Source organism: Artemia sp. Qi Xiang Cuo, chromosome 3 (genome assembly GCF_049724085.1).
Source record: "Artemia sp. Qi Xiang Cuo chromosome 3, ASM4972408v1, whole genome shotgun sequence".
NCBI lineage: Eukaryota > Metazoa > Arthropoda > Branchiopoda > Anostraca > Artemiidae > Artemia > Artemia sp. Qi Xiang Cuo.
This window is the reverse complement of record NC_142796.1, coordinates 61,952,608-61,976,925: the sequence shown is the minus strand read 5'-3', so window position 1 is coordinate 61,976,925 and position 24,318 is coordinate 61,952,608. Positions and strand designations below refer to the sequence as shown.

General features: G+C 36.0%; 2 protein-coding genes across 2 annotated transcripts; one reads left to right on the top strand and one right to left on the bottom strand.

Moving 5' to 3' along the window:
• Positions 1–5,157: 5,157 nt before the first annotated feature.
• Positions 5,158–19,050, top strand: Ube2g1 (ubiquitin-conjugating enzyme E2G 1). The gene is made up of 4 exons (XM_089086347.1): positions 5,158–5,260; positions 7,931–8,028; positions 15,768–15,946; positions 18,914–19,050. Exons 2-4 carry the CDS (start codon positions 7,995–7,997, stop codon positions 18,989–18,991), a joined length of 291 nt encoding a protein of 96 aa, XP_088942473.1. The 5' UTR covers positions 5,158–5,260; positions 7,931–7,994; the 3' UTR covers positions 18,992–19,050.
• A 2,521-nt stretch (positions 19,051–21,571) lies between these two features.
• LOC148954378 (uncharacterized) lies at positions 21,572–21,892 on the bottom strand. The gene has a single exon (XM_089086258.1). The coding sequence runs from the start codon at positions 21,890–21,892 to the stop codon at positions 21,572–21,574; it is 321 nt and encodes a 106-aa protein (XP_088942384.1).
• Positions 21,893–24,318: the final 2,426 nt, after the last annotated feature.

The following is a 24,318-nucleotide window of genomic DNA, read 5'->3' as shown; positions in this document are numbered from 1 at the left end:
ATTCTACTCAAATAAAATGAATTGAATTTTCAGAACTAGAACCAGAGAAAAAGAAAGTGATAAGTGGAAATTAACATAAAATGTTGTTTTGTCAAAACTTCAATTGGTATAGACTTGTCAAGTAGGCAAATCTCTAAGACATAGAAATCAGAAGAGGGTTAACATGGAAGCTTGGCAATACCTTCCTGAAATATGTTTTTGGCCCTGGATTCATTACTGAAAGTTATATTTTCCTAAAATAACCCCTTTCCAAGATAGCAAAAAGTAGTAAAACTAGATTTTTACCATGCCTTTTCCTGAAGGTTACATTATAATAACCAAAGTGTAGGCATAGTAAACTAGGTTACCATTTGATTCTCAAATTAACAATATTTCTGACAATTTTGCCCTCTTACCCCTAATTAACCAAGATATATTCCTAGGCTAAATATAAAACCCCAAGAAAATACTATAATAATATTATTTTTAGTTCTAAATTATGTCCTTAGAAATTACTCTGTCCTAGCACTCTTGAAAAAATACTATATCCAGTAGGTCTCTCTATGTTTTCATGAGATTGTACAAGGCCCTTGTCAGACCAGTGCTTGGTTTTGGAATGGGCATAGCATTGCCAGAATACAAGAGTTATGTACAGCTTCTGGAAGGGATGCAAAGGAGGGCTACAAAGACAGTAATAAAGATGAGAGACAAACCTTATGATGAACACTTGAAAGAGCTGAAATTATCAATGCTGTTTTTTTCTACAACAAAGGGTTAATATTGGCAATTAATTTAAAAAAAAACTTTCCAAAAAATAAGTTTTTCAAAGAAAAGTAAAGGCCATTTTAAATTTAAGCTCAGCTGATACAAATACCTTTTAAAAGGTATTTGTAGTCCGCTCGGTCCTGATAACTTGCACCCAAGACTATTGAAGGAGCTTGCCAAAGAAATTGCACAGCCACTATGCAATATTTTCCAACTGTTGCTTGACTCAAAAAAGGTACCCAAAGACTGGAAGCTGACCCATGTCATCCCAATATTCAAGAAAGGTGACCACACCAAAGCCATAAACTACAGACCCATCAGTCTGACCTCAGCAGTGGCAAAAACCCTTGAGTGGATTGTGAATGCTGATATTTTGACACATCTCCATAATAATAATATACTTTCCCATGACCAGCACGGATTTCTGCCAGGAAAATTGGTTGAGACCAATCTCCTTGAGACATACAGCACCATAACAGATCACCTGGAGAAAGGAATCCCTGTGGACCTGATTTTACTGGACCTAGCCAAGGCTTTCGACAAGGTACCACACAACCGTCTCAGATTGAAACTTTTACCAGCAGGTACCCACTTGGACGTGGTCAATTGGGTCATGGACTTTCTGACTGGTCGGAGTCAGCAGGTTCGAATCTTCACAACTAATGGTGACAAGGTCTTCTCCAAACCATGTGATGTTGTAAGCAGAGTCTCCCAAGGTACTGTTTTGGGCCCTACCCTATTCCTTATATACATCAACAATATGATGAACGGAACAGAAAACAACATCACTCTCTATTCTGATGACTCCAAGCTGTTTGGGCCTGCAAACCAAAAAAGTCTGCAGCGTGACCTTCATAAAATCCAAACGTGGGCACAAGACTGGCTACTTTAAGTCAACACATCAAAGTGCAGTGTCCTTCACTTTGGAAGCAACAACCCCTGTCACCAGTACAACATGTCCAATCCCAATTCACTGGCTAGCTTAGTACTAAAGACAAGTCCCGAAGAAAGAGATCTAGGAGTGCTGATAGATGAACAACTGAAGTTCCACAGCCACTGGCAACAAGCAGTTTCAAAAGCAAATTCAAGCCTTGGTCTCCTCAAACGCACCATAACCAGTCGCTCCCGTACAGTCTTTCTAAGGCTCTATTAGGCTATAGTTAGACCCGTTTTGAATTTTGGTACGTGTCTCACCTCCCCTTCTTATAAGAATTATACCAGTCTAATTGAAGGAGTTCAGAGACGTTCCACGAAGTGCATAGCTGGCCTATGAGATCTCCCATACAACAAGAGACAGGAACGCATGCAGCTGCCAACACTTGTCTTTAGACGCCACTGTGGTGATATGATGCTGACCTACAAGTATAACGCACAACCAAATAACCCCCTCTTTACCAAACATTCAAGTCAGCACCATACAAGAGGACACTCACATAAGCTGTCAAAACACGAACGCAGCAACACTTCTTCTCCAAGCGTGTTGTCAACGGTTGGAATAGCCTTCAAGCTGAGATAGCAACTGCACCTACGGCTGTGTCCTTCAAGTCCAGACTTGACATGGAATGGAATAACAAGCCATAGAAATATGAGTGGGGCTGTCCGTCCCACTCTTCTACTGACTGATGTCAGCTTTATCATAATAAGTGTCTTGCTAGGAGGCTGATGCCGCTTGTCATACCCAACCATCTTGCATACCCGATCCAAAGTTGCTGTTGTGCGGCAGTGTCAGCTCTATACCACTGAGAATGGTCTTTACAGGCCATACCTATCTTGTGGCCACTGCTACCGAGTGGGCTTAAATTGCATCTCTCCAGCAGACCTCTCCTATGGCATGTCACTGGGCCCTTAACACAGTGACGAATTTTTGCCATCATTGACCAGGAGCAGAACAGATCCAGTATGGACATTAATTTGCTCCGAAGTGCAAATTAAGGTAATTAAGGTAAAATTCAAACAACCAGAAATTACTATTAAAGAATAAATGAAACCCAAAACGAACAGAAATTAAATAAACAATCATAGCAAAAACATACAACAAGTAATAATATAAATGAATAAATAGATCTTAAAGCAAGTAATGCTTAGATTTAATATGAAAATCAAGCTTAAAACGAAAAAAAATATTTTCCTATTGAAGTATAAATGAACCTTAAAACGAACAGTAATTATATAAACAATCAATGCAAACAAACATAAAATAGATATTAATGTAAATTAATAAATAAATCTTAAAACAAGTGAAACTTAAATTGAATATGCAAATCAAGCTTGAAACAAACAAAAATCACCACAAACAAGAGTTTGGGTGTGACCTCCTTCTCTCACTGTAAAAGTCTAAAACATACTGCATCATTGGTGCTTTACTGAAAACTAATTTTATGACAAATATTTTCTTTTGTACTTAATATTGAAATAAACATTAAAATTACAGTAACAATTAATATAAATAATATAAGTAAGCAATTATTAATATAAGTAAGCAATTAATATCATTATTCATCAAATATTCAGTTTAATTCATTAGCTCTTTTTAAAGTTCCTGTAGCCTGCAATCAGTTGGTCGTACCAAGTTCATCACATTATAGCTTGTTATCAGTTAGGGAAAAATCTCCTGTAAAAAATCCAGCAAACAGGCTCAGTCCTGTTTCTAATCAAAGAGATGCAATAGGATGTTCTTACGTTAAAAAATTCCAGCAGACTTCGTTTGTGTTGCAAAGCATTTCTTTGTAAGGGAAAAAGCTGGGGTTGGGGGGGGGGTGGAAGACCCCCAAAATAAAAACCTTAACAAAAGAGGCTGCAAAAGCAGGGGGTTTGGGGGGTGGCAGCCCCCAACTGTACCTCCTAGTCCCTGTACGTTTTAAGGTTCGAACTTGTGACTCAGCCTCTTTAACTCTTTAGAAAACATAGTTTTTTTCAAATAATAGAAACTTTTAAAGCAGCTAATCTGATTGGAATTTAGAAGTTCTATTGCACTTTTTAAGAGTCAAAAGTGATTGGAGGGCAAGCAGCTCTCTTCCCAAGCTCATTAATTTTCTAACCAAATCAAATGGAAATTTTGAGATAGCTATTTGTATAGCATAGTTGAACAGTCCAGTAACTGTATTTCTAAGGATATTGGGTATGTCAACCCCCTCACAGTTATGCAATTTGTGCATTATGCTTTAAAAGTAAGTCAAAAGACACTGGGTGTATGCTTGTTGCCAATAAGACATCTCAGCAAAATCCTAAGAACAACTGAGGGTATTCATTTGAAACTTTCAGGACTGCTACTATTACTACTTCTGCTCTTACAATTTGACTTAATCCAAAGGGTGTAAGTGTATCCAGGTTGTCAAAGAGCATCGATACAAATTTTTGGTAAGTGTATTAAGTTTTATTTTCAAGTCAACTTGAGGAGGCATAAGACTAAATTCAACAATAGCCTGCTATTTGTGTCCAGATTTTTGAAAGGGTATATGTTGTTAAAAGTATTCTCCAGCATACAAATAGCAAGCCAAGCTATGGATTCTTTGGGGAAAAATAGAAACCAATACAAAAATTAGCAGAAATGCAGTCAAATAATCTTCCAAGCATTTACCCATTAATTGGATCCAGTGCAATGCTGTGTTTACTTTGCTATAATTTCGTCAAGAGATGTCACTCCTCCAGGTCACCTAGTCATACTAGTCTTTTGAAATTGATTAATGAAAATTTAAATCTAAATTTATAGCCTAAAGTATGTCCAAGGAATATTTTGGTTTTTATACCCCTGATCTCCACCCAAAAACAAAATCTAAACTTTCTTTCTAGTTACAATTTAGTTCAGAGGATTTTTGCTATCTTGGAAAGTAGTTGGGTCAGGAGAATGAAACTTTCAGTAGTGGATTTTGTTCTACCTAAATGATTTTCTTGGTACATGCTAGTCTTTTGACATAGGCTGATGAAAATTTTATGTCTAGACCTGCTTGACAAAAAGTTGGGTAGCAATGTGGCAATGCTACTTGGCAGTTTTCAAATTTATTGGTAGATTTTATCTGAAAATACCATTTTTACATATAAAAATACTTTTTGTTCAAAGAAAAGCTGCCAAAACACAAAATGTGCTGCTAAAGTGTTGGCAGCTTTTGTAATTCTGTTGATTTCTGCTACTGGTTGAATTCTGGTTAGAGCCTTAAGAATGTCCAGAAAATTCTAACTAAAAAAAAACCTCAAAGTCTTAAGCAAAGTATTGAAGGACACCCTCCTTTCTGTCAACTGAAATTACTTTGAATTAATTTATGAATCATGCTAGATCTTCCTCAAATAATTTTGAGTTCAATAGTCTTTAATATACACTAAATTTTCACTTTTTATTTTTCTTTGTTTTATAATTAAAACAGATGCTTTTAAAATTATTGTATTTAACTACGAAAATTAATGTTTTCTTTTTTTCAGAATTAAAAAGAAACCCAGTAGAAGGCTTTTCTGCAGGATTAATTGATGATGAAGATATTTACAGATGGGAGGTACTAATCATTGGCCCTCCTGATACGTTATAGTAAGATACAATTGCTTGTTAAGCTCTTTATTGATTTTAATTTTTTCTAAGTTTATTTTATAATTTGTATTATTTTGGAATATGGAAACCACCCACTAGTTGGTTTGATATATGCTTCATAAAAATTCAACAGTTTATCAAAACGATTTTCCTTTTTTATGGATTTCATCTGTTTATTGTCTGAAGGCGTAAAATTTAATGTTGCTTCTATGTATATGTTGCTAGTCTTTCTAATACCACTAACAAGTCATAGCAGCACTAGGCCACCTGAGGCAACCACTGCTGTTCCTTCCCCATTATATCCTATTTGTACTTTACTCAAATCTTTCTTTCTACTGTATCCTGTTAAGTTCTTATCATCTTTAGATGATACCCTCTCACCTCATTTAAGATGTCCAGGTTTCTGTTTTTTTGCAGCCTATTATCTCACCAATAAAACATGACCTAATCAGTTTACAATTTTATTTTAGATTTTGACAGTCAAAAAGTTTTCTTCAGGGCTTTTTTTATGCTAACTTTTTCAAATAGGTATCTAACATTTTCCATAAGCACCTTTGCCCAAGAGACAAGCATGTCTATTTTGTATATGCAGAACAATTTGAAGTAAAAATTATGAAGTGTAATCTCTTTGCTATAATAATGGAGGAAGCTAATTTGTCTTGTACTTTGGCCACATATCCTTCCTGTTCAGGGTTTTGAGGGGTATAATAATTTTCCCAAGAATGAATGGATTCTATTGTTATCATCTCTTTTCATGATTTAATTGGCACTTAAAATTTTTGTAAGGCTCTGAAATGTTCTTCCAAATTTAATTTGACCATCTAACATGAAAGCCCTCATGTACATATAGTTTGATGGGGTGAATAAGTTTTTGTTTGTTGGTTTGTCTCTTTTTTGGGGGACTGGTCTGTACTGCCAAGAATTGTGTGTGTTTTTTTTTTGTTTTTTTTTTTACAATTATAGTGAGGAATTTACTTTATCTTTGATAAGGCCACCCCCTTATCAAAGGGGGTGGCCAAACATGAAAAAGTGCATTTTTATTCCATGGTTTTGCTTTTGGGTGTATTCCCTCAAACCAGTCTCAGAGAAACCCCTCGCCAGTCTGTGTGCTGCTATGGTTGTAAATAGTGTTTTTTTAGGTAGGGAATTGATAAAAAAAAAATAGATATCTAGTTGTTTTCCAGATATGGCAAGTTGTAATAATTAGCTCATTAATAATAATAATAATCTAATTGGTGCCTGCTCATACAAAAAAGAAAAAGCAGAGTAGGCCTAGTACAGGAGAGAAAAAAGAAAACATGAACATTTGAACAACATGAAAACACTTAAGTAAACAGTAACTTCGTTAATCGCACTTGTAAATAAGATGTAGTGGTAGAAACTTGCACAATGTTTCCAACGCCCTTTTCTTGGCACTTCGTTCAAATAATGGCAAAAAGTCAACTGGGTTCACCATATATTGGGTCCACTCAAAGTTAATAATGCCAATAGTAAAATTTCTGTTAAGATTGAACAAATAATATGTTAAGTAACCAGACTACCTCTCTCTTGCACATGTGTTTTTTTTTTGTACTGTGGTAAATAGTCATTTTACAGCCCGTGGATAGGTAAATTTTTAGAAAAGTAACAGGGTTTTGTGATGGAAACTTCTGGAAATTTTCAGAAATTATTATCTGAGCTACTTCCTCAAATTTTTATTCAAGCAGCTCTACTGTTTCCTTCCAAATATCAAACGAAGTTTGTCCAGAAAGTGACTGTTTACCCTATCAAAAGTCGATGTCTAATATTATATATCTAACATGGCACAATAAAATAGCATTACCTGCACACAGGGCGAAGGGTAGATGGGGCATAACCTTCTAGTGCTCAAATGTATTTTTTCAACCCTCCCTTCCCCTCTCTAAGGGATGTACCTATGTGTATTTATGATTATATTTTGTACTACAGAGGCAATGTACATTTAGAGATGAAGTTAATTACATTACATACAGCTATGTTTTAGCATGCGCTTGTTACTATTTAAGCTATAAAAATTATAGCTTGTATTGAGTTTCAACCAATTAAAAAAAAGGTAGGATCTTGAATGTGGGAACTGTTTTCTGTACATTAGTTGTTGTGGGTGTAATCCTTATTTGGGCTATAGGTCTTGCAACATCAATTGTAACTAAAAATATATGGAAACTGTACTTTAACAGGTCAAAGTTTTCTTCAAAACTATTTAGAACTTGTCGACTTGGACATTTGAATGCTCTAAGCAAAAATTATTAGCTGTTATGGTAAACCAGTATGTGCTGCCATCCAGATTAGGCTTGTCTATTTTAAGGCCCAATCATAATGAGATTTTACTAATATTAAGATTCAGCTAGTGCTAATTTGAGTCTATCAGATTTTTCATAGAATTCTCTGATTGGCTCAAATTTGTACTAGCTAAATCTCATAACTTGTTAAATCTCATTGTGAATAGGCATTTACCAAAGACATTAAAATACTGTAGACACCTAATAATGCTATTTGACCTTCTCTGTTTCTTTTCTTCTCTGGCCTTCATACTGCAGCTTAATGAATATGCAATATTGTTATGCCTGGTTGTTTGTGATAATTTATTATCACACAGCAACCTATGATAATTTACTTTATGTTTTTGTGTTCACATCCTTTTTCTTCTTTCAGTGAGGGCGGTTTCTTCAAAGCTCATTTGTTTTTCCCCAAAGAATATCCACATCGACCTCCAAAGATGAAGTTTATCACTGATGTTTGGCATCCCAATAGTAAGTATTTTGGTATTTATTGAAAACCCGTCTTCATACAAAAACAAAATATTGGAGCACTACAAAAAAAACGAAAGAGCAAAACTCATTCTAGTGCAGAATGAGTTGGTTCTAAGCATGTTTTGAAATCTTTTGGTTGTTTTCCAATAAGTTTAGCAACAGTCATGGTAGGATCTGCTATATGAAGACTATTGATGAGCTTTGAACTGTGTGTCCAAATTGGATATCTCAGTAGGTGTTTTATGAGGAAAGTGGGGTGGATTTTCAATTTATCAGCGTCTGTAAGAATCTTCCAGATGGTTGAAATATAGAGGATGAGAGGGAGATCAACAGTGAGGTACAGCATTGCCAGATAATGGCGATTGAATTGAAGCTTAGCAGAGACTATGGAAATATATGGAGCTGATATGCGGCGTTTGGTGTGTTCTGTTGGGAGATAAGTGTGAGAAATTGTATTTCTAATATGAATATGAATTTTATGTTGCTGCTGTGGCACACAGCCACAGCAGCAACTTTATAAGAAATTTAAAATAAATTTTCTTGTGAATTATTATCGCTTCTAATCAGCAGTTGTACCGAACCATTCCTGCTCAACTCATCCTCAGGGCTATACTGTGGTGTTTCTCCTCCCCATAGTATAGTGCAAACGGTTTGATATCATTCTATTATCCCTTCTTGTTTTAGTTTTTTTTTTCTTTTTTTAAAGCTTTTTCCAATAGGCAATGTTTAGAAGTCCTCCAAAAAAGAAGTCCCCCCAGATCCCACCTCAAATGCCAGTGAAAGTGCCATAGTGAAAGATACCCATCTTGGCTGGTCAAGCACACTATCTCAAAGTTCAAATGATAGCTCCAATTCGGAGAATAGGACAATGATAAGTGTAGGGGCTAATGTAACCATAAATGATGATAATGGGTTTCAAGAGGTCCTCTCTAGAAGCTCTAAAAAAAGGAAAAAAATGTCCCCAATCAAAAGCATTTCCCCTCTCCTTGCCCAAGATCCTCCCTCCGAAAACTTAGGAATTTACCTTAAAATCACTCCTACTACCCCCTTTGAAATAAAAATGATCACTGCAATAAGAGTTGCAATTTTTAAATTCGTAAATCAATGTTCTCTCTTAATATTAACCGTGATGGATCTCTGCTAATAGCTGTAGAAGATCAGAAATCAGCAGACACAATAATTAACCTAAAATCCCTTCTGATACCCGAATTACTGCATCTAACATGAACCCAAGACACTCATCGACAAATATAGTAGTTTATTATGGTCTTCCAGAGATATTCACTTAGGAATTAAAAGAAGGGCTATCAGATAGGATTTAAAACACAATCCCGGTATAGGATGTCATCCAGCTTGGCAAGCCTCACTTTAATGGCCTGAAAACTAGCAGATCCTTCTTATTCACACTGAAGGGAAAAATTAATATCCCAGAAAAATTATTCCCATTTGGGCAAATCAAACCACACAAGGGATGAAAACCTAAGCCTATCCAGTGTCAGAAATGTCTCAAACTTGGACACACGACAAACAAATGCAATGAAATTCTCCGAGAGTGTAGTAATTGTAAAGCTTTCCATCCTAAAGAGCTGACAACTTGCAACAACACTCAGCCTACATGCATCAATTGCAAAGGCCCACATGAATCTACAAATAAATCACTATGCCCTGCATACAAGAAAAGAGCTCTAACACTCCAAATATCAACAGAGAAGGCCTTCCCATACCCCTTTGCAGTAAAGGCAGCAAATGCTGCCCAACAATACCAAATAAAGCCATTAAAGAAACCAACCAACACCCCCACGTCAATCGCCCCCCATGCTTCAAGCACCCCAGATAAAACACCCGCCGCTAAGCCCCCGGGCGCACATCCGGATCAGAAGAAATCCAAGTCAACAACCCTCCTTTTCTGGTGAGATGAGGTCAGCCTGGCCCTCCTCCCAAGAAGAAACAAACCAGAAACACTACCAGGAATTAATCCCTTAACCAACAAACAGGATGCACAACCAAAAATGCAATCCCCAAATATATGCTTATTCATTCTAAACTGTAATGCAGTTCGGACCATGAACATACATCAACTACAGAAAACAAAAATCATTGCAGAATTGGCAAAAATCTACACCCCAGATGATATGCTCATTCAAGCAAAAAAAGATCTTGCTTTACTTTTAACAAAGCTGAACATTGAGACACAGTCATATGAAGAATAAATCAACAACACAACATATATCAATACTCCAATGGAGTGTAAGATCACTCACAGAAAATAAGCTAAATGAACTAATATCTTTTATGAATAATAATTCCATTAATATTGCTTGCTTCCAGGAAACCTATTTAACCCAAAATCAACAAATTAAGTTTCTGGGATATGCTATCCTCAGAAAGGATAGATCTTCAGAGAGAAAAGGAGGTGGGGTAGCTTTATTAGTTAAAAATAATATAAAATTTTTTGGCATCAATTTTACAGATTTTGCAAATGATGTTGATGCAATTGGTATCAGTGTTTGGCTGAATAATTTAAAAACCTACATAATAAGCTTTTATAGCCCTAATGGCCAAACTACAGATGCCATGGATTTCTTTAATTATAAAAATAATCCTAATATTTTAAAAAATATCATTATTTGTGGAGATTTCAATGCCCACAGCCTTTTGTGGGGGAATAAACCAGCAAATAAAGCTGGTAAATTCATTGAGCATATGACTTCAAATAATAATGAATTAGCTGTTGCTACCCCTCCAAACCTGAATACATATTTCAACCCCAAAAGTGGCAGATTCTCCACAATGACCTACAAATTGTGTCATTAAATTTGTTGAATAAAATTAACATAAATAAAATTGATAGTCTATGTACTGACCACTTTTCTATAGTTTGCTCCCTAAATGAACCTGCTGAAACTCTATCTCACACCTCCAAATATATCAACACTAAAGCAAATTGGTCATGTTCCAAAATAAGCTAAATGATGAAATTACAAGTTTCACCCAAATTTCATGCATTTCAAACACAACAGTTGACACACATGCTGAAGCCTTGACATCTTTACTAATAAATACAGCTAACCATGATATCCCCAAGACAAAACCTAAGAAAATATTCACTAAAAACATTCCTAAAGGATGGTGGACAAATGAGTGCCTAAATAAGTTGAGAATAAAAAAGACAGCTGGGACATATTTCATAAAAAAAAACATCACTTACGACATATTTAAAAAAATTACAAGCATAATCTAATCTAAAAAGGACTATTACAGAAGCTAAATATAATTACTGGAACAATTTTGAAAATAATCTCTCGAGAGAAACACATGAGCCAATTATACATAAAGTCATAAGCCACATCTGTGGGAAAAAGACTTCCCCAACCCACTCCTGTATGAGCTTATACATAATAATACCCATTATGACAATGATAATGAAAAAGCTAACCTATTTGCAACTCTTGTTGTTAATAAGCTAACATCAAATAATCAAAGCAAACTGTCCCCAATTCCTATGAACCCAAGTTACCAACCGCGCCCAGGATCCGAGTACATAACTAATCCATTTTCAATCCAGGAATTGAATAATGCAATACATCATATTAGGACCAAAACTAGCGGCAGCTATGACAATATACACCCTACATGGATAAAGAATCTCACCTTCATACAAACAAGAACTGCTAATTTGTTATAATCACGCTTGGGCATCTTCTATGTTCCCCAATATATTGAAGTGTTCGTCCCTCCTACCAATCCTAAAGAAAAATAAACCAAAACATAACCCTGAGTCTTATAGGCCTATAATAATTACTCCTGTGATGGGGAAAATAATGGAGAAAATGATCTATCACAGACTCCTCTGGTTTGTTGAAAAAAATAATATGATCCCTCACACTTAAACTGGATTCAGGAAACACCACTCCTCAACAGATGCTTTCATTTTGTTAACAAATGCAATAAATGAATCTTTCTCAAAAAATAATGTCCTAGTTGCAGCTTTCCTAGATTTTGAAGGGGCATATGACAATGTGAACCACCAAATCCTTTTAAACAAACTTGCAAACCTTGGAATACCCCCTAAGCTAGTATCTTCTATAAATTCCTTTACAGAAATGAGAAGTATCATCATTCGTGTTGGTTCAGCCTATTCGTACCAACAAAAAACAGTAAAAGGCCTTCCTCAAGGAGCAGTTCTCAGATGCCTCCTATTTGCCCTATATCTCTGGGATGTGAGCATACCCCACACGAATCTAAAATATGCTGATGATCTAGTGCTATGGTCATCTGGCAACACCTTTCAGATAGCACAGTCCAATCTGCAAAAGTCACTTTTCCAGTTGGAAAAATTCTGTCAACATTCAGATTTACCCAGTGCACCCACCAAGTCAAAAATAATCCAATTTCACCGAAAGCAAAACCATGTTAATGCAAAACTAACTCTAAATAAAACAACTATTCCAGAAGATAATCATATTAATTACCTAGGTCTCATGCTTGACCAAAAACTTAATTTCCACCTCCACATTTCAAACACAATAAAAAAATGCTATAGAAGAACAAATATACTAAAAAGACTTCTTTCCACACCCTGGGGCTGTAAGGAGAAAACCTTACACCAGTTGTATAAATCAAATATAAGACCCCATATTGATTATGAGCTCGTCGTCTATGGTGCATGTGCAAAGACCCAGATGCAAAAAATTAAAACACAAAATGATTAATACGTCTCATATCTGGTCGTAGGAAACCCACAAGCACCAAGTTTCTGCTTATGGAGAGTGGATTAACAACAATAAGGGAGAGACGTAGCTTTCTCTTGACAAAACACCTTACAAAAATTGAATCAAATAGCTCACACACACACTACATAATTGGTTAAGAAATCCAGCCATGTATAGAGGCATTGCAGATGAGTATGCCAATATTCAGAAGAAGTTCCCCATACCAGCAAAGTCTATTGCACCCACTTTCCCCCGATTTCCCCCATGGAATTGGTCAAGTCCCATAATAAATAATGACTTCCCAAAGTGGAATAAAGATTTAACCCCCATTGCTTTTGTCCAGAAAAAATTTGCAGAACTTGATACAATTACCTATAAAAATCACTTCCAAATATTTGTTGATGGGTCAAAAATGAATGAGAAGGTTGCAAGTGGTGTTTTCCTTCCTCACCTGAAAATTACAATGGGCGAGAGATTATTTAATAATTTATCTATAATGTCGGCTGATTTAAATGCCATTATCATGGCAATAGAACACCTTAAGGAAAACCAACCTTTGATTGAAAATTCAAATAATATTATCGTATATTCCGGCTCTCTATCAAGCCTTGAGTTGCTGGCCTCAGCTCCTCAATATAAGTTGGACATTGACACTTATCATTGTCTCAGTATTATAGATAATGTTGCTTCAAGTGGCATAAAAACTTATTTTCAGTACATTCCTAGCCACTCTGGCATAAGTGGTAATCATCAGGTTGATGAAATAGCAAAAAATGCTATAAATATTGACCAGCCAAGTGGGAGACCAATCCCAATTAGAGATATTTACCGATGGAGGCTATCAGATATTAATTTTAATAAGATTAATCCTATCCTTTCCCCCTTTCCCAATAAGTATCTATCTAAAATTTATCATAGAATTCGTTCTGGAACAAATGGACTAAATTTCCTTGCATTCTCATATTAGTTTTTTAATTCAAGTGGTTCAATTCCCCTGTCCCCTCATTGCAGGCATTGTAATATGAATAATGAAACAATTGACCATTGTCTATTTGAATGCAATATGCTGACGTCTGCACAACATACCTTGCTTTGTAAACTGTTAAAATGCTTCAAACACCACAAAATCTCACTATCAGCCAAGAGCCTAGCCAACTATACCTGCAAACAGAGCACAGAAATCGATAGCTATCATCTTATATTTGAACTCCTTGAGTCAAAAGATCTACTGAAAGATATCTGAGAACATCTAATAAATAAGAGACAACCAAGACAGTAGCTCTGTAGCCCACAGAGTGAAGCAAAAAGAAAAGAGCTAAATAGTACCAACTGAATAGCCCGCCTGCTGTGAATTAGAAGAAGAAGAAGAAGAATGCCTATATAATCGACTTGGTCGCACTTGGTCGCTCTTGGTTAGCTCTGTAGCCCACAGAGTGAAGCAAAAGGAAAAGGGCTAAATAGTGTTACTGAAAAGCCCGCCTGCTGTTAAATAGAAGAAGAAGTTGGTCAGATGGGCGGATCTTTGAATTTCCAAGTAAAATTATATGAAGAACGATTTCTTAACCTAACATTGCTGTTCACCTTTTTTCTCTCTTTCTTCATTCTTATTTTCCTTTTAGTTTTTTTTTTTTTTAGACAGAAAAAGAGTCAAGCTAAATTGTTTTTCTATCAGGCTTTTACAATAATATAAACCATTTCTGTATTCAAAAAAAAATCTGTAAAAATATATAATAAAAAATCAATAATGGCATTAATCATACAAGAATATCAAAACTTATTTTAAATTTGATGACTGATAGTCTAATAGTGTCAGAATTTAGATGACATCTGGAGGATCCCCTTCAGTGCTTTTCCAAAGATTCTACCCCTTATCTCTGAGGAAGCATTGAAATCCACAGCCTAAAAGTGTCCTTTCTTGAAGATTTTATTGGCCAAAAATGTACTTTTTTCTTTTTCTTGATACCCTCTCTCCTTTTTAGGATTGTATCTGTGTGTAACTATGTTTATGTGTGCATCTAATAGGTAGTGCAGAAGTAACTTCTATTTTTTAAGTAACTAGCTAGTTGTTGATTGTTTTCTACTGCTCATAAGTAATTGCAAAAACTTCTCAGGGGATGAAGCAAATATTTGAAATTTTGTCCAAAAACAATATAATTTTTTCTGAATATTGCCAAACAATTTTTTTTATAGTCATGTTCTTCGGGGGGGGGGGGCTCAAGTTCCCAATCTGATTATCTCTTATTTATACGCAAGGTATGCTCTTAATAAGGAATGCTATTGCAAAAATATATTTTTTCAATAACTGTGTTAAACCAAGGAGTATTATTGATATGCTGAATATTGTGATTGCTCATTGTACCCATTTATGATAAGTTTGATAACTTATTGTTATGTCAAAAGTGCCAAAAAATATGAAGTATGTGAGTACAACATTGCTCCAAACTCTGCTGTTCAATTTTGCGTGACGCAAAACTAAAACACAACATTGCTAATAGCAGTCATAAAGCTAACCTAACTGGAGTTGAAGCTTGCACTGAGTTATGGGCAGGTATGAGCTATGTACTGAGCTATGAGTCATGGAATGATTCATGTGTTCTATAAAATACGATAGTGCCTCGTTACTAGATCGCTTATAGTGTTGCTAGACTCGTTACTTTTCTGGAATACCTATCACTGGCCATAAGAATTATGGTTAACTTTTTTTTATTTTAGTAAAAAGTTTGTTGTAAGCAGGGCTGTGGAGTCGGAGTTTTAGTAAAATTTTGCTGAATGGAGTCGGTATATTGAAAATGTCTGGAGTCGGTGTCGGTTATAACTTATAACAGACTCCACAGCCCTGGTTGTAAGAATTATTTGGGGAGGTACAATTTTAAAATGTCTTTAATTTTCTTTTTTTTTGAAAAAATTTATAATACAATATCTATTATTAATTCTGCTCAAGCTTGTTGGCCCCTAAAGGGTAGCATATAATAGTCGATTAGGTAGTTCAATTTAGTCATTACTTATTAATAAACGACTTTTTTATAGTTGAGAAGAATGGCGAGGTGTGTATTTCAATTTTGCATGAGCCAGGTGAGGATAAGTATGGGTATGAGAAGGCTTCAGAAAGGTGGCTCCCTGTTCACACGGTTGAAACAATTCTTGTTTCTGTGATCTCAATGCTGGCAGATCCAAATGATCAGAGTCCAGCTAATGTAGATGCTGCAGTAAGTACCGAAATTTCTTCTTCCTTCATGCTTTCTACAGGGCTAATAATTCATTGTTACCTCTAGTTACACCAGTAAGTCGTTCCTCAAGATGTGTTGCAAGTTGAACATGTCTTAATGAATAGTCCTGTAAGAGATATTAATTTTTATTTATGCTAACCAATTCACAACACGAAGAAAATTAATCTATTTGCCTCAGATCCCTGACACCTGGTAATATTAACTTAAAACATTTAGAAACTTGGAAAAAAGATATCAAGGAAAAATAATGATAGATAAATTATACAAACTGATATGTGAGGGTTCTATATGTTGGTTGCTTAACTAGAGTTGCAGAATTAACTCAATTATATTGCTTTTGTTGTTCCAAGGGTTTTTAACTCTTACGGTTTATGCTTGGCTATGCAAGTTTTTAATGTTATTTTCGCTGTCAGCTTCTCTACCATTCGGTAGCTTAGGCTCAGTTTTATCCATATACTGAATTATATTTTAGAAAAGTAGACTTAAAACAAGAGGAAAATGTTTCAGAACCCATTAAAAATGGGAAATTGTTTATTTGAACCAAAATTAGATCGCTCTACTTATCTTAGAGTGCCGATTGGAAAAAATGTGCATGCAACCCAAACTCTGTTAAAAGATTTTTTTGTAAATACTACTAGGAAAGCTTATGGCCTGTTAGTTACTATGAAATTTAAGTTTAGTTGCTGTATCCTAGGATCTATTAACAATGCTTTTGTAGTCCCGCATTTGCTTGCTGTTTCGCCTTTTTAGTAGCTTTTCACTCGAAGTGACATTACTGATATTAGAAATTGTTTTTAAAAATATGCGAACTATCTACTTTGGCTGTCGATTTGGACTAGCAACACCACTGTATTGACCAGATATGGATTCACTAGCCCCTTAGATTCTATTTGAAGCAGAACTGAGTCGTTTAAAAAGCGGCTAAATTTTGATTCTACTTTCCTGAACGTATTTATATGGGCTCCTCGTTGGTGAAGTGTTGATTTTATATTCGTTGTGTTTTCCTGTTGTTTGTTTCGTCAGTTGTGTGCTTTTGTGCAATAGGATGGGCAATAAAATTCTATTTACTTTCTTAATTCTCTATTGGACATGCTCAGGGCATAAAATGTAAGGATAAACAGTCGATAGAGCAGTTATCCATTTGGGAGAGATTTTCGGAAAAGGTCAAGCATATGTCGTATTGAGCAGATTGTGATCTTTAGAAGAAAATCAAATTGAAGGAATGAACTATGGTAAGCTTATTGAAAAGATACCTTGCCATGGGTGTCAATCAACGATTGAAACTAAGTGAGCATTCTACTCAATTGCCATCTATTCAGTTAATTACTCTCTAGGATAATACTGCCTGTACTCCTAATTATCTACCACCGGTGCTATAATAGTAATACCTCTGTGGTAACCAAATATGATGCTAACACTAATTAAAGCCGCTAATTCGACTACTAGAAAGTAAGCAGCAGATATAGTCTCCTCAGCATGATCTAAGGTATCTGTTTCCCCTTTCTCTCATCACAGTTTACTTAATAAGTTGATTTTTGGAGTTCAGTACTAGAGAACTTTTGGTACCAATGTTCATAATTACTCTTTCGAATAATACTTTAATACTTTCCCTACTCCTAGTTTTTTGAAAAACTTTTAGTTATCATGGGCTACATGTAGTTCTTTACTAGGTTGTGGCGGACGCCGTAGCCGCGAAACAGGAGTGTATACCTAAAACTTTCCTAAGCTGGAAATAAGTAAGGCAAGAAACAATCCACCCCAAAATATTTTCCGTTTTGGTAATTGTCAAAAATTGCATTTTATTTTAATATTGTGTCTTTAATCCTTACAAAAGGCACTAGATATACCAATTTCCTTTCAAACGAGTCCTTAAACACCTCTTTATGATGTTCCAGTGCCTCGCTAGTGGTGACGAAAAAAAAGAAAGAAAAAAAGAGGAAACATCAGTGCTACCAATGCAAAAAAAAAGAGATTTCCCTTGTGTTTCAAGGTGGGGGCTGTAACTTTCGTGTATGGGACCATAGCGATTTCAATGTGCCATATTTTGCTTGATCGGGCACCAACTTTGAAGATTTCAGGCTATTTTTCAAAATCATCATAAATTTGTCTTTGCAATAAACTTTTGCCATTAATAGTTATCATCGAAGTCAGATTTAAATTGCAATTTTTTGTCACTGAATATTTTTTCCAAAAATTGTTTTTAAATTTTTGGTTACTACGGGTAGCTGCAACCATGAATAGTGTAGTAGCTATGTACGGAAAAGTGACTAGTGCTACATGCTGGATTCGACAACTTCTGGTGCATGTTCTTACTAGAATATTTGAGGAAACCACCCTCCACTCCCCCATCCTTTAATTCGGATTGTAGGACTTGTTTCAGGCTAGTTCTTGGGCCAAGGTTTATATACTTAGGAGATTTCGGAAATGTAATCAAAATACTAAATTCGTCATTAAAAAATGGGATCTATCATAGTACTAATTGGTTGTTGCTGTGGTTAAGTAAGAAAGCGATAGTCGTGCTTTATTGCCCTACATCATATACTCCAGTTTCAAACCGAAAAAAATCTCCGGCTACTTCTCTTACCCGGCCCCTGTTTGCCCCTCAGTATATATATATATATATATATTTATATATATATATATATATATATATATATATATATATATATATATATATATATATATATATATATATACTCTAGCAAAAACAAAAAGCAGTTTTGTCACTTCCATCCACTCGCTCAGACCCTGACTATTCATTCAACTTTTTTTTCTTTTTTCTTTTTTTTTACAATTTCCTCTCATATCAGTATACCATTTACTTTTTAAGGTTGATGCCCATTTTCATGGATTTTTTTACTTTTTGATCGTCAAAGAAAAGGACTTAAAACGGTACTTGATCTGTCTATTTTCTTTTTTTAGCTTTCTCATAAATTTTTCTTTCAGAAAGAATGGCGCGAAAACTATACAGAATTCAGGAAGAAGGTGGCACGCTGCGTCAGAAGATCACAGGAAGAAATGTAAAGCTTTTAGGTTAAAGTCAATTCGCGGATTCTACAAGGACAAATTTAACTCAGCTTTTTTTTTTTTAAAAAATTTTCGTGGTGACTCAGTGATAAAAACAGACGTTACCCATTTGTGACAGGCTAAATGTGTTCTTTTCTCTTTTTTTGAAATAGCCAAGTATATAATGTAGTCTCGTCTAAGGATTAATCGAGTCGTTTTTTTTTAATATATATAGCTTTGTTAATTAGATAGTCTTGCCTTATAATTAATCGAAATATTTTTTTTTTTTACTCGAAATGAATCATGAATAAGACTAAGGAAGAAAGGACGCAAATTTTTGTCTTGTTCAAAATTGGGATAAACTGGTGGACTTTTAGATCAGATATATTCTCCCACCAGCAACTTTTTTCCGTACCTGCATTTAACCCTAGAGATGAGGTCAAGACCATTAGTGGATTAGCTTGAAATAGTATTATTATTTTCTCATCGTCATCAGCAATTGCAAATATTTTCAATTAAGGGAAAGATTGATTTGCAGGGAAAACCCGTAAAATTTAACGTTAACTAATTTTAAAAGCTATGTAAATAGTTATGCTGGTGAGAAAAGGAGGGGCTCATGTTGCTGAAATGCGATTTGTGCACAATCTTTTAAATGTTTCTCAAAAAGCTTCTGGTTAATTGGCCAAGACGCCAAAGAGAATAAAAAATTTTGGAAGCCTTGAAAAGGTGAATACTGTTTTAATTACAATATGTAGCTGTATTTGTTTGCTCTTAAAATGAATCTCTGTATCTGATAAGCTCTTAGAAATCTGGGAACGTAGTAGAAATTCAGTCATACATTAGTCACCATTATAGCAAGTATTCCTAAAAAAAAAAATCTCTATAGATACCTACACACAGGGATTGTCCCTCATAAGACCGTTTTTTTTTTTTTTTTTTTTTTTTTTTTTTAAGGCGTCTCAAAATGCTTGCTTTACTAGGATTGCCTTTAAGATGGATCTTTGTTACTTAGAAGATTTTGATAATCTAAGAAGAAATCAGCCGAAGTGTAAACTTCAGTTGCTTCCTACTCGCCATAATAGTAAGTATTTCTAAAGTAAATTACAAAAAAAGCTTTTACACAGAAAGGGGTTCTCCCCAGGAACTTAGAAGACGCCGCCAAAAACTTCAAGTTTTCCGGAATTTTTGGGCACTTTAAATTATAAAAAATGTTGTTCTACTATTGCCTGCCCCCCTTTCTCTCTCTCTCTCTCTCTCTCTCTCTCTCTCTCTCTCTCTCTCTCTCTCTCTCTCCCTCTCCTCGAAAATATCGTGTACACCTGTCTGGCTTTTTTCCCTCACCTGTTTCTGATAGACAGCCCCAGGTGAAAAGAGTATAAAACTGAGGTCCTCCCCCCCCCCTCGAAAAAAGGAAGACATTTACTGACCAGGAATGTGTTGTAATCTGTGTCTAAGGTAGAAATAATTTTGTTAGTGTCTAAAATAATATAGGCTAGATAGAAAAAAAACTACTATCATCCATATAATGTTCACCTAAGTTCTTAATCGTGGCACTTGTTTTAAATTTGGATCTAGCGAGTTTCCTTAATTTTTTCTAATATGGTTTCTTTTATGAAATGGAAAGAAGGACTAGAAAGTAATTGTGTCATGGATAACAATTTCTTTAAACAATAAGTTCTTGCACTGATTCTTGTCAATTGTGAGACATTTTTGCATTTTACATTTTGGGTACTGTGTATGCAAACTACTGTGAATTTGTGCTTATCTTAAATAAATAAATAAATATTCATTTCTTATTGCTGTAGTTTGACAAAAGTGTTTTCGATTATCGGTAGGGAGAGCGGGAGTATTTGCCAGGATAGATAAATCTGAAGCTTTTCAGTTTGTATTGATACTTCGATAGACACGCAAAATAAGCTTGAAAAAGGGAATAACGTATTGTCATTTGTGCTTTGACACATGAAAACGTGAATTTTATGGTATGACTAGTTCTTTAATGTCAAGGTTTTATCCAAAGAATATGGGTAGCTTGTAAGAGTGGAAACTGGCACTAGTGTCAGTAAAAAAAACGCCATCGAGGGTTTGGTAACGCCTAGCATTTTTTAAGCTTTGTAATCGTTTTTCCGTCAGGAACTGAAATCAGAATCTCATTACTTTACTAATTTTACCACCTATACGAATTAAATTAATTATTCTTATTACACTGAAAAAAGGTAAGCATTGTCAAACACTAGCTGGCGGTGAGATTTTTTGTCGACGCTGGCGCTAGATTCCATTTGTAAGTTACCCATACTCTTTGGTGTTGCGCTAAATCCTCGTACCTACACATACCCTTCCTTTAGATGACGCTTCCCCTTCACTCCTTTGGGATGCCCCTGGTGTTTGCTTACTTGTACTTGTTGCGGGATCAGACACGGTCGCCTCACCCGGCATCTAGAAGACTACATATGATTGACTCCCATTTTCGTGATCTTGGGCCAGCTCTTCAGAAAACCGGAGCCAGCAGCTTTCCCACTTTCTGCCAAACTTTCGAAATCCACAAATGGGGTCAAGGTCGTTTTTGGCAGTTGTCCACCAATTCTTAAATTGACGGCCAGGTCACCCACGCCAATCTGGTAACGGGGCAGCTAGAAGCCCTTGCTTTATGATGCGGTCATTGGGTCTTCTAAGGACATGACTAAGCCAACGCAGTCTTCTCTGTTTGACAATCATGGAGGCGGGTTCGATGTTACAGCAGCGGTGGCGCACATCAACATTAGAGATTCTGTCGGAGTATCGAATCCTTAGGATTTTTCGTAGACAGCGGTGGTCAAAGATTTCCAAATCATGGGGGTGAAGCTCATTCAGTGGCCAAGTTTCGACTGCATAGAAGAGAACAGATCTAACAGCCGCTTTATAGACATAAATTTTTGTCCTCATGCTGATCTCCCGCCGGATCCACAAATGGCGGCGGAGTTTTAAGAAGATGGCTTGGGCTTTGTTGATTCTGTTCTGTACGTCAAGGTCAACCCCTCCACGAGGGTCTATTATTGAGCCAAGATAGGTGCAGCTGTCGACTTTCTAATTATTGTCCGTAAAGCACAAGCTGATAAACTGACTGTATATTTAGGTCCATGACTATAGTTTTGGCCGTGTTGATTTTCATACCCAGTAGCTGAGAGAAATGTGCTATTTCATTTAACATTGCTTGGGCAATTGCTAGACCAGCAGCAAGAGCGCCGATGTCATCCGCGTTGTCCAGGTCAGACACGTTAATGCCCAATCCCATAACAACACCATCAAAACTCGAGAGTGCTCTTTCTACATTTTCATGAATTGATTTATGCTCGTTTTGAACGGGCCTTTTCAATTCTGTGAACCCCTTCACATGGTTTCTCTATTAGCTGGATATCGGTAATTCCCGTTTTCTGGCACATTTTTGGCAAAAAAGGTAAGCCCTTTAAAATGTGAAAAAGACCAAGAATTTCCGTTAATATCCACTCCAATTTTGTTGAAGGAACAACACTGTTTTTTTTCTCTTGTTTTGTTCTTAGTCCACCGATTTCAGTTTGTTACTAAAAAGGGATAAAAACCTCTGTGGTTTTTACCTCAGGCTGGATTAATGAATATGACCTTACTTTTTGAAAGCTGTGTATAATTCTCCCCTTGGTCCAAAAAGGATAGTTTTCGCTAGTAAGTGAGACAGTGCTTGAGTATGTGTCTTAGCTTTCTTTCCATTAAGCAATGTTTCTGCTTTCAACTGGAAAGCTCCGTTCTAACAGGCAAGCACCAGCTTCAGTTTGAAGTTGGACTAGAATCAAAAAGTGCTTGCAACTCGTAACGGTTACCTGGCCCAATCACCAAAGAAATTGGTGCTTTCTGTTTGATCTTTGTAAAGTAGTGATATTAGAAAGTTGGTCCGCGGCAAAAAATCTACTTTTGAACCCAGACGTATGTACATTTTGTTTAATGTTGGTCAATAATTCTTGATGAGCTGATCAAAATACTATATATGGGGTCCATTTTTTGTACTAAAGTTCGTTCTTGCGATACATCATAGGCAGCACAATCGCGCTGCCTAAGTAAAGAACGACGTTGGCACATTTTTTTTTTTTTTTTTTTTTTTTTTGTAGACCAGGGCACTTCGTATCGAAGGAGTTGTTGTAGAAACTTGAAAAAGGGCTCATTCGATGGGAAATTGGAATGGATAGTGCCCTTTTTAATAGTCGAAAGTGATTGGAAGGCAACTAACACCCCTTCCACGCCCACCATTTCCCTAAACACATTCAATCAAAATTTTGAGATAGCTATTTTGTTCAGCATAGTTGATTTCCTGATAGAAATCATGTTTTTGAGGAGGACACTCCCCCACAGCCCTCAGAGCAAGGGTTGTAAGTTATGCCGGGGGGCATATAAGGTTTCTATAGAAAGCTTTGTCGTAGAAACTTCAAAAAGGGCTCATTCGAATGGAAATTGAAATGGCTAGTGCCATTTTTAATATTCAGAAATGATTAGATGGCAGCTAACGCCCTTCTCACGCCCACCATTTCCCTAAATACATCCAATCAAAATTTTGAAATAGCCATTTTGTTCGACGTAGTTAAAAAGTCCGGAAATTATATTTTTGAGGATGACACTCCCCCCACAGCCCTGGACAAGAGTTGTAAGTTATGACCTGGGGACATATAAGGTTTTTTTCTTATAGAAAGCATTGTCATAGAAACTTCAAAAAGGACTCATTCGATTGGAAATTGAAACGGCTAGTGCCCTTTTTAATAGTCGAAAGTGATTGGATGGCAAGTAACCCACTTCTCACTCCCACCATTTCCCCAAACGCATCCAATCAAAATTTTGAGATAACCATTTTGTTCAACGTAGTTGAAAGGTCAGGAAATTATGTCTGAGGATGACAACCCCCTCACAGCCCTCAGGGCATGGGTTGTAAATTATACCCTGGGGCATATAAGGTTTTTATAGAAAGCATTGTCGTAGAAACTTCAAAAAGGGATCATTAGATTAGAGATTGAAATGGCTAATGCCCTTTCTAACATTTGAAAGCTATTTGAAGGCAACCAACCCCCCTCTCACGCCGACTTTTTCCCCAAATACATCCAATCAAAATTTTGAGATAGCTATTTTGTTCAACGAAGTTGAAAGTTCTGGAATTTAGGTCTTTGAGGATAACAATCCCCCCCCCCCAGTCCTCAGGGTAAGCATTGTAAGTTATGCCCGGGGGCAGGTAAGGTTTTTATTGAAAGTGTTGTCGTATAAACTTCAAAAGGGCTTATTTGGTTGGAAATTGAAAGGGCTAGTGCCCTTTTAAATGGTTAAAAGTGATTGAAGAGCAACTAACTTCCCTCTCACGC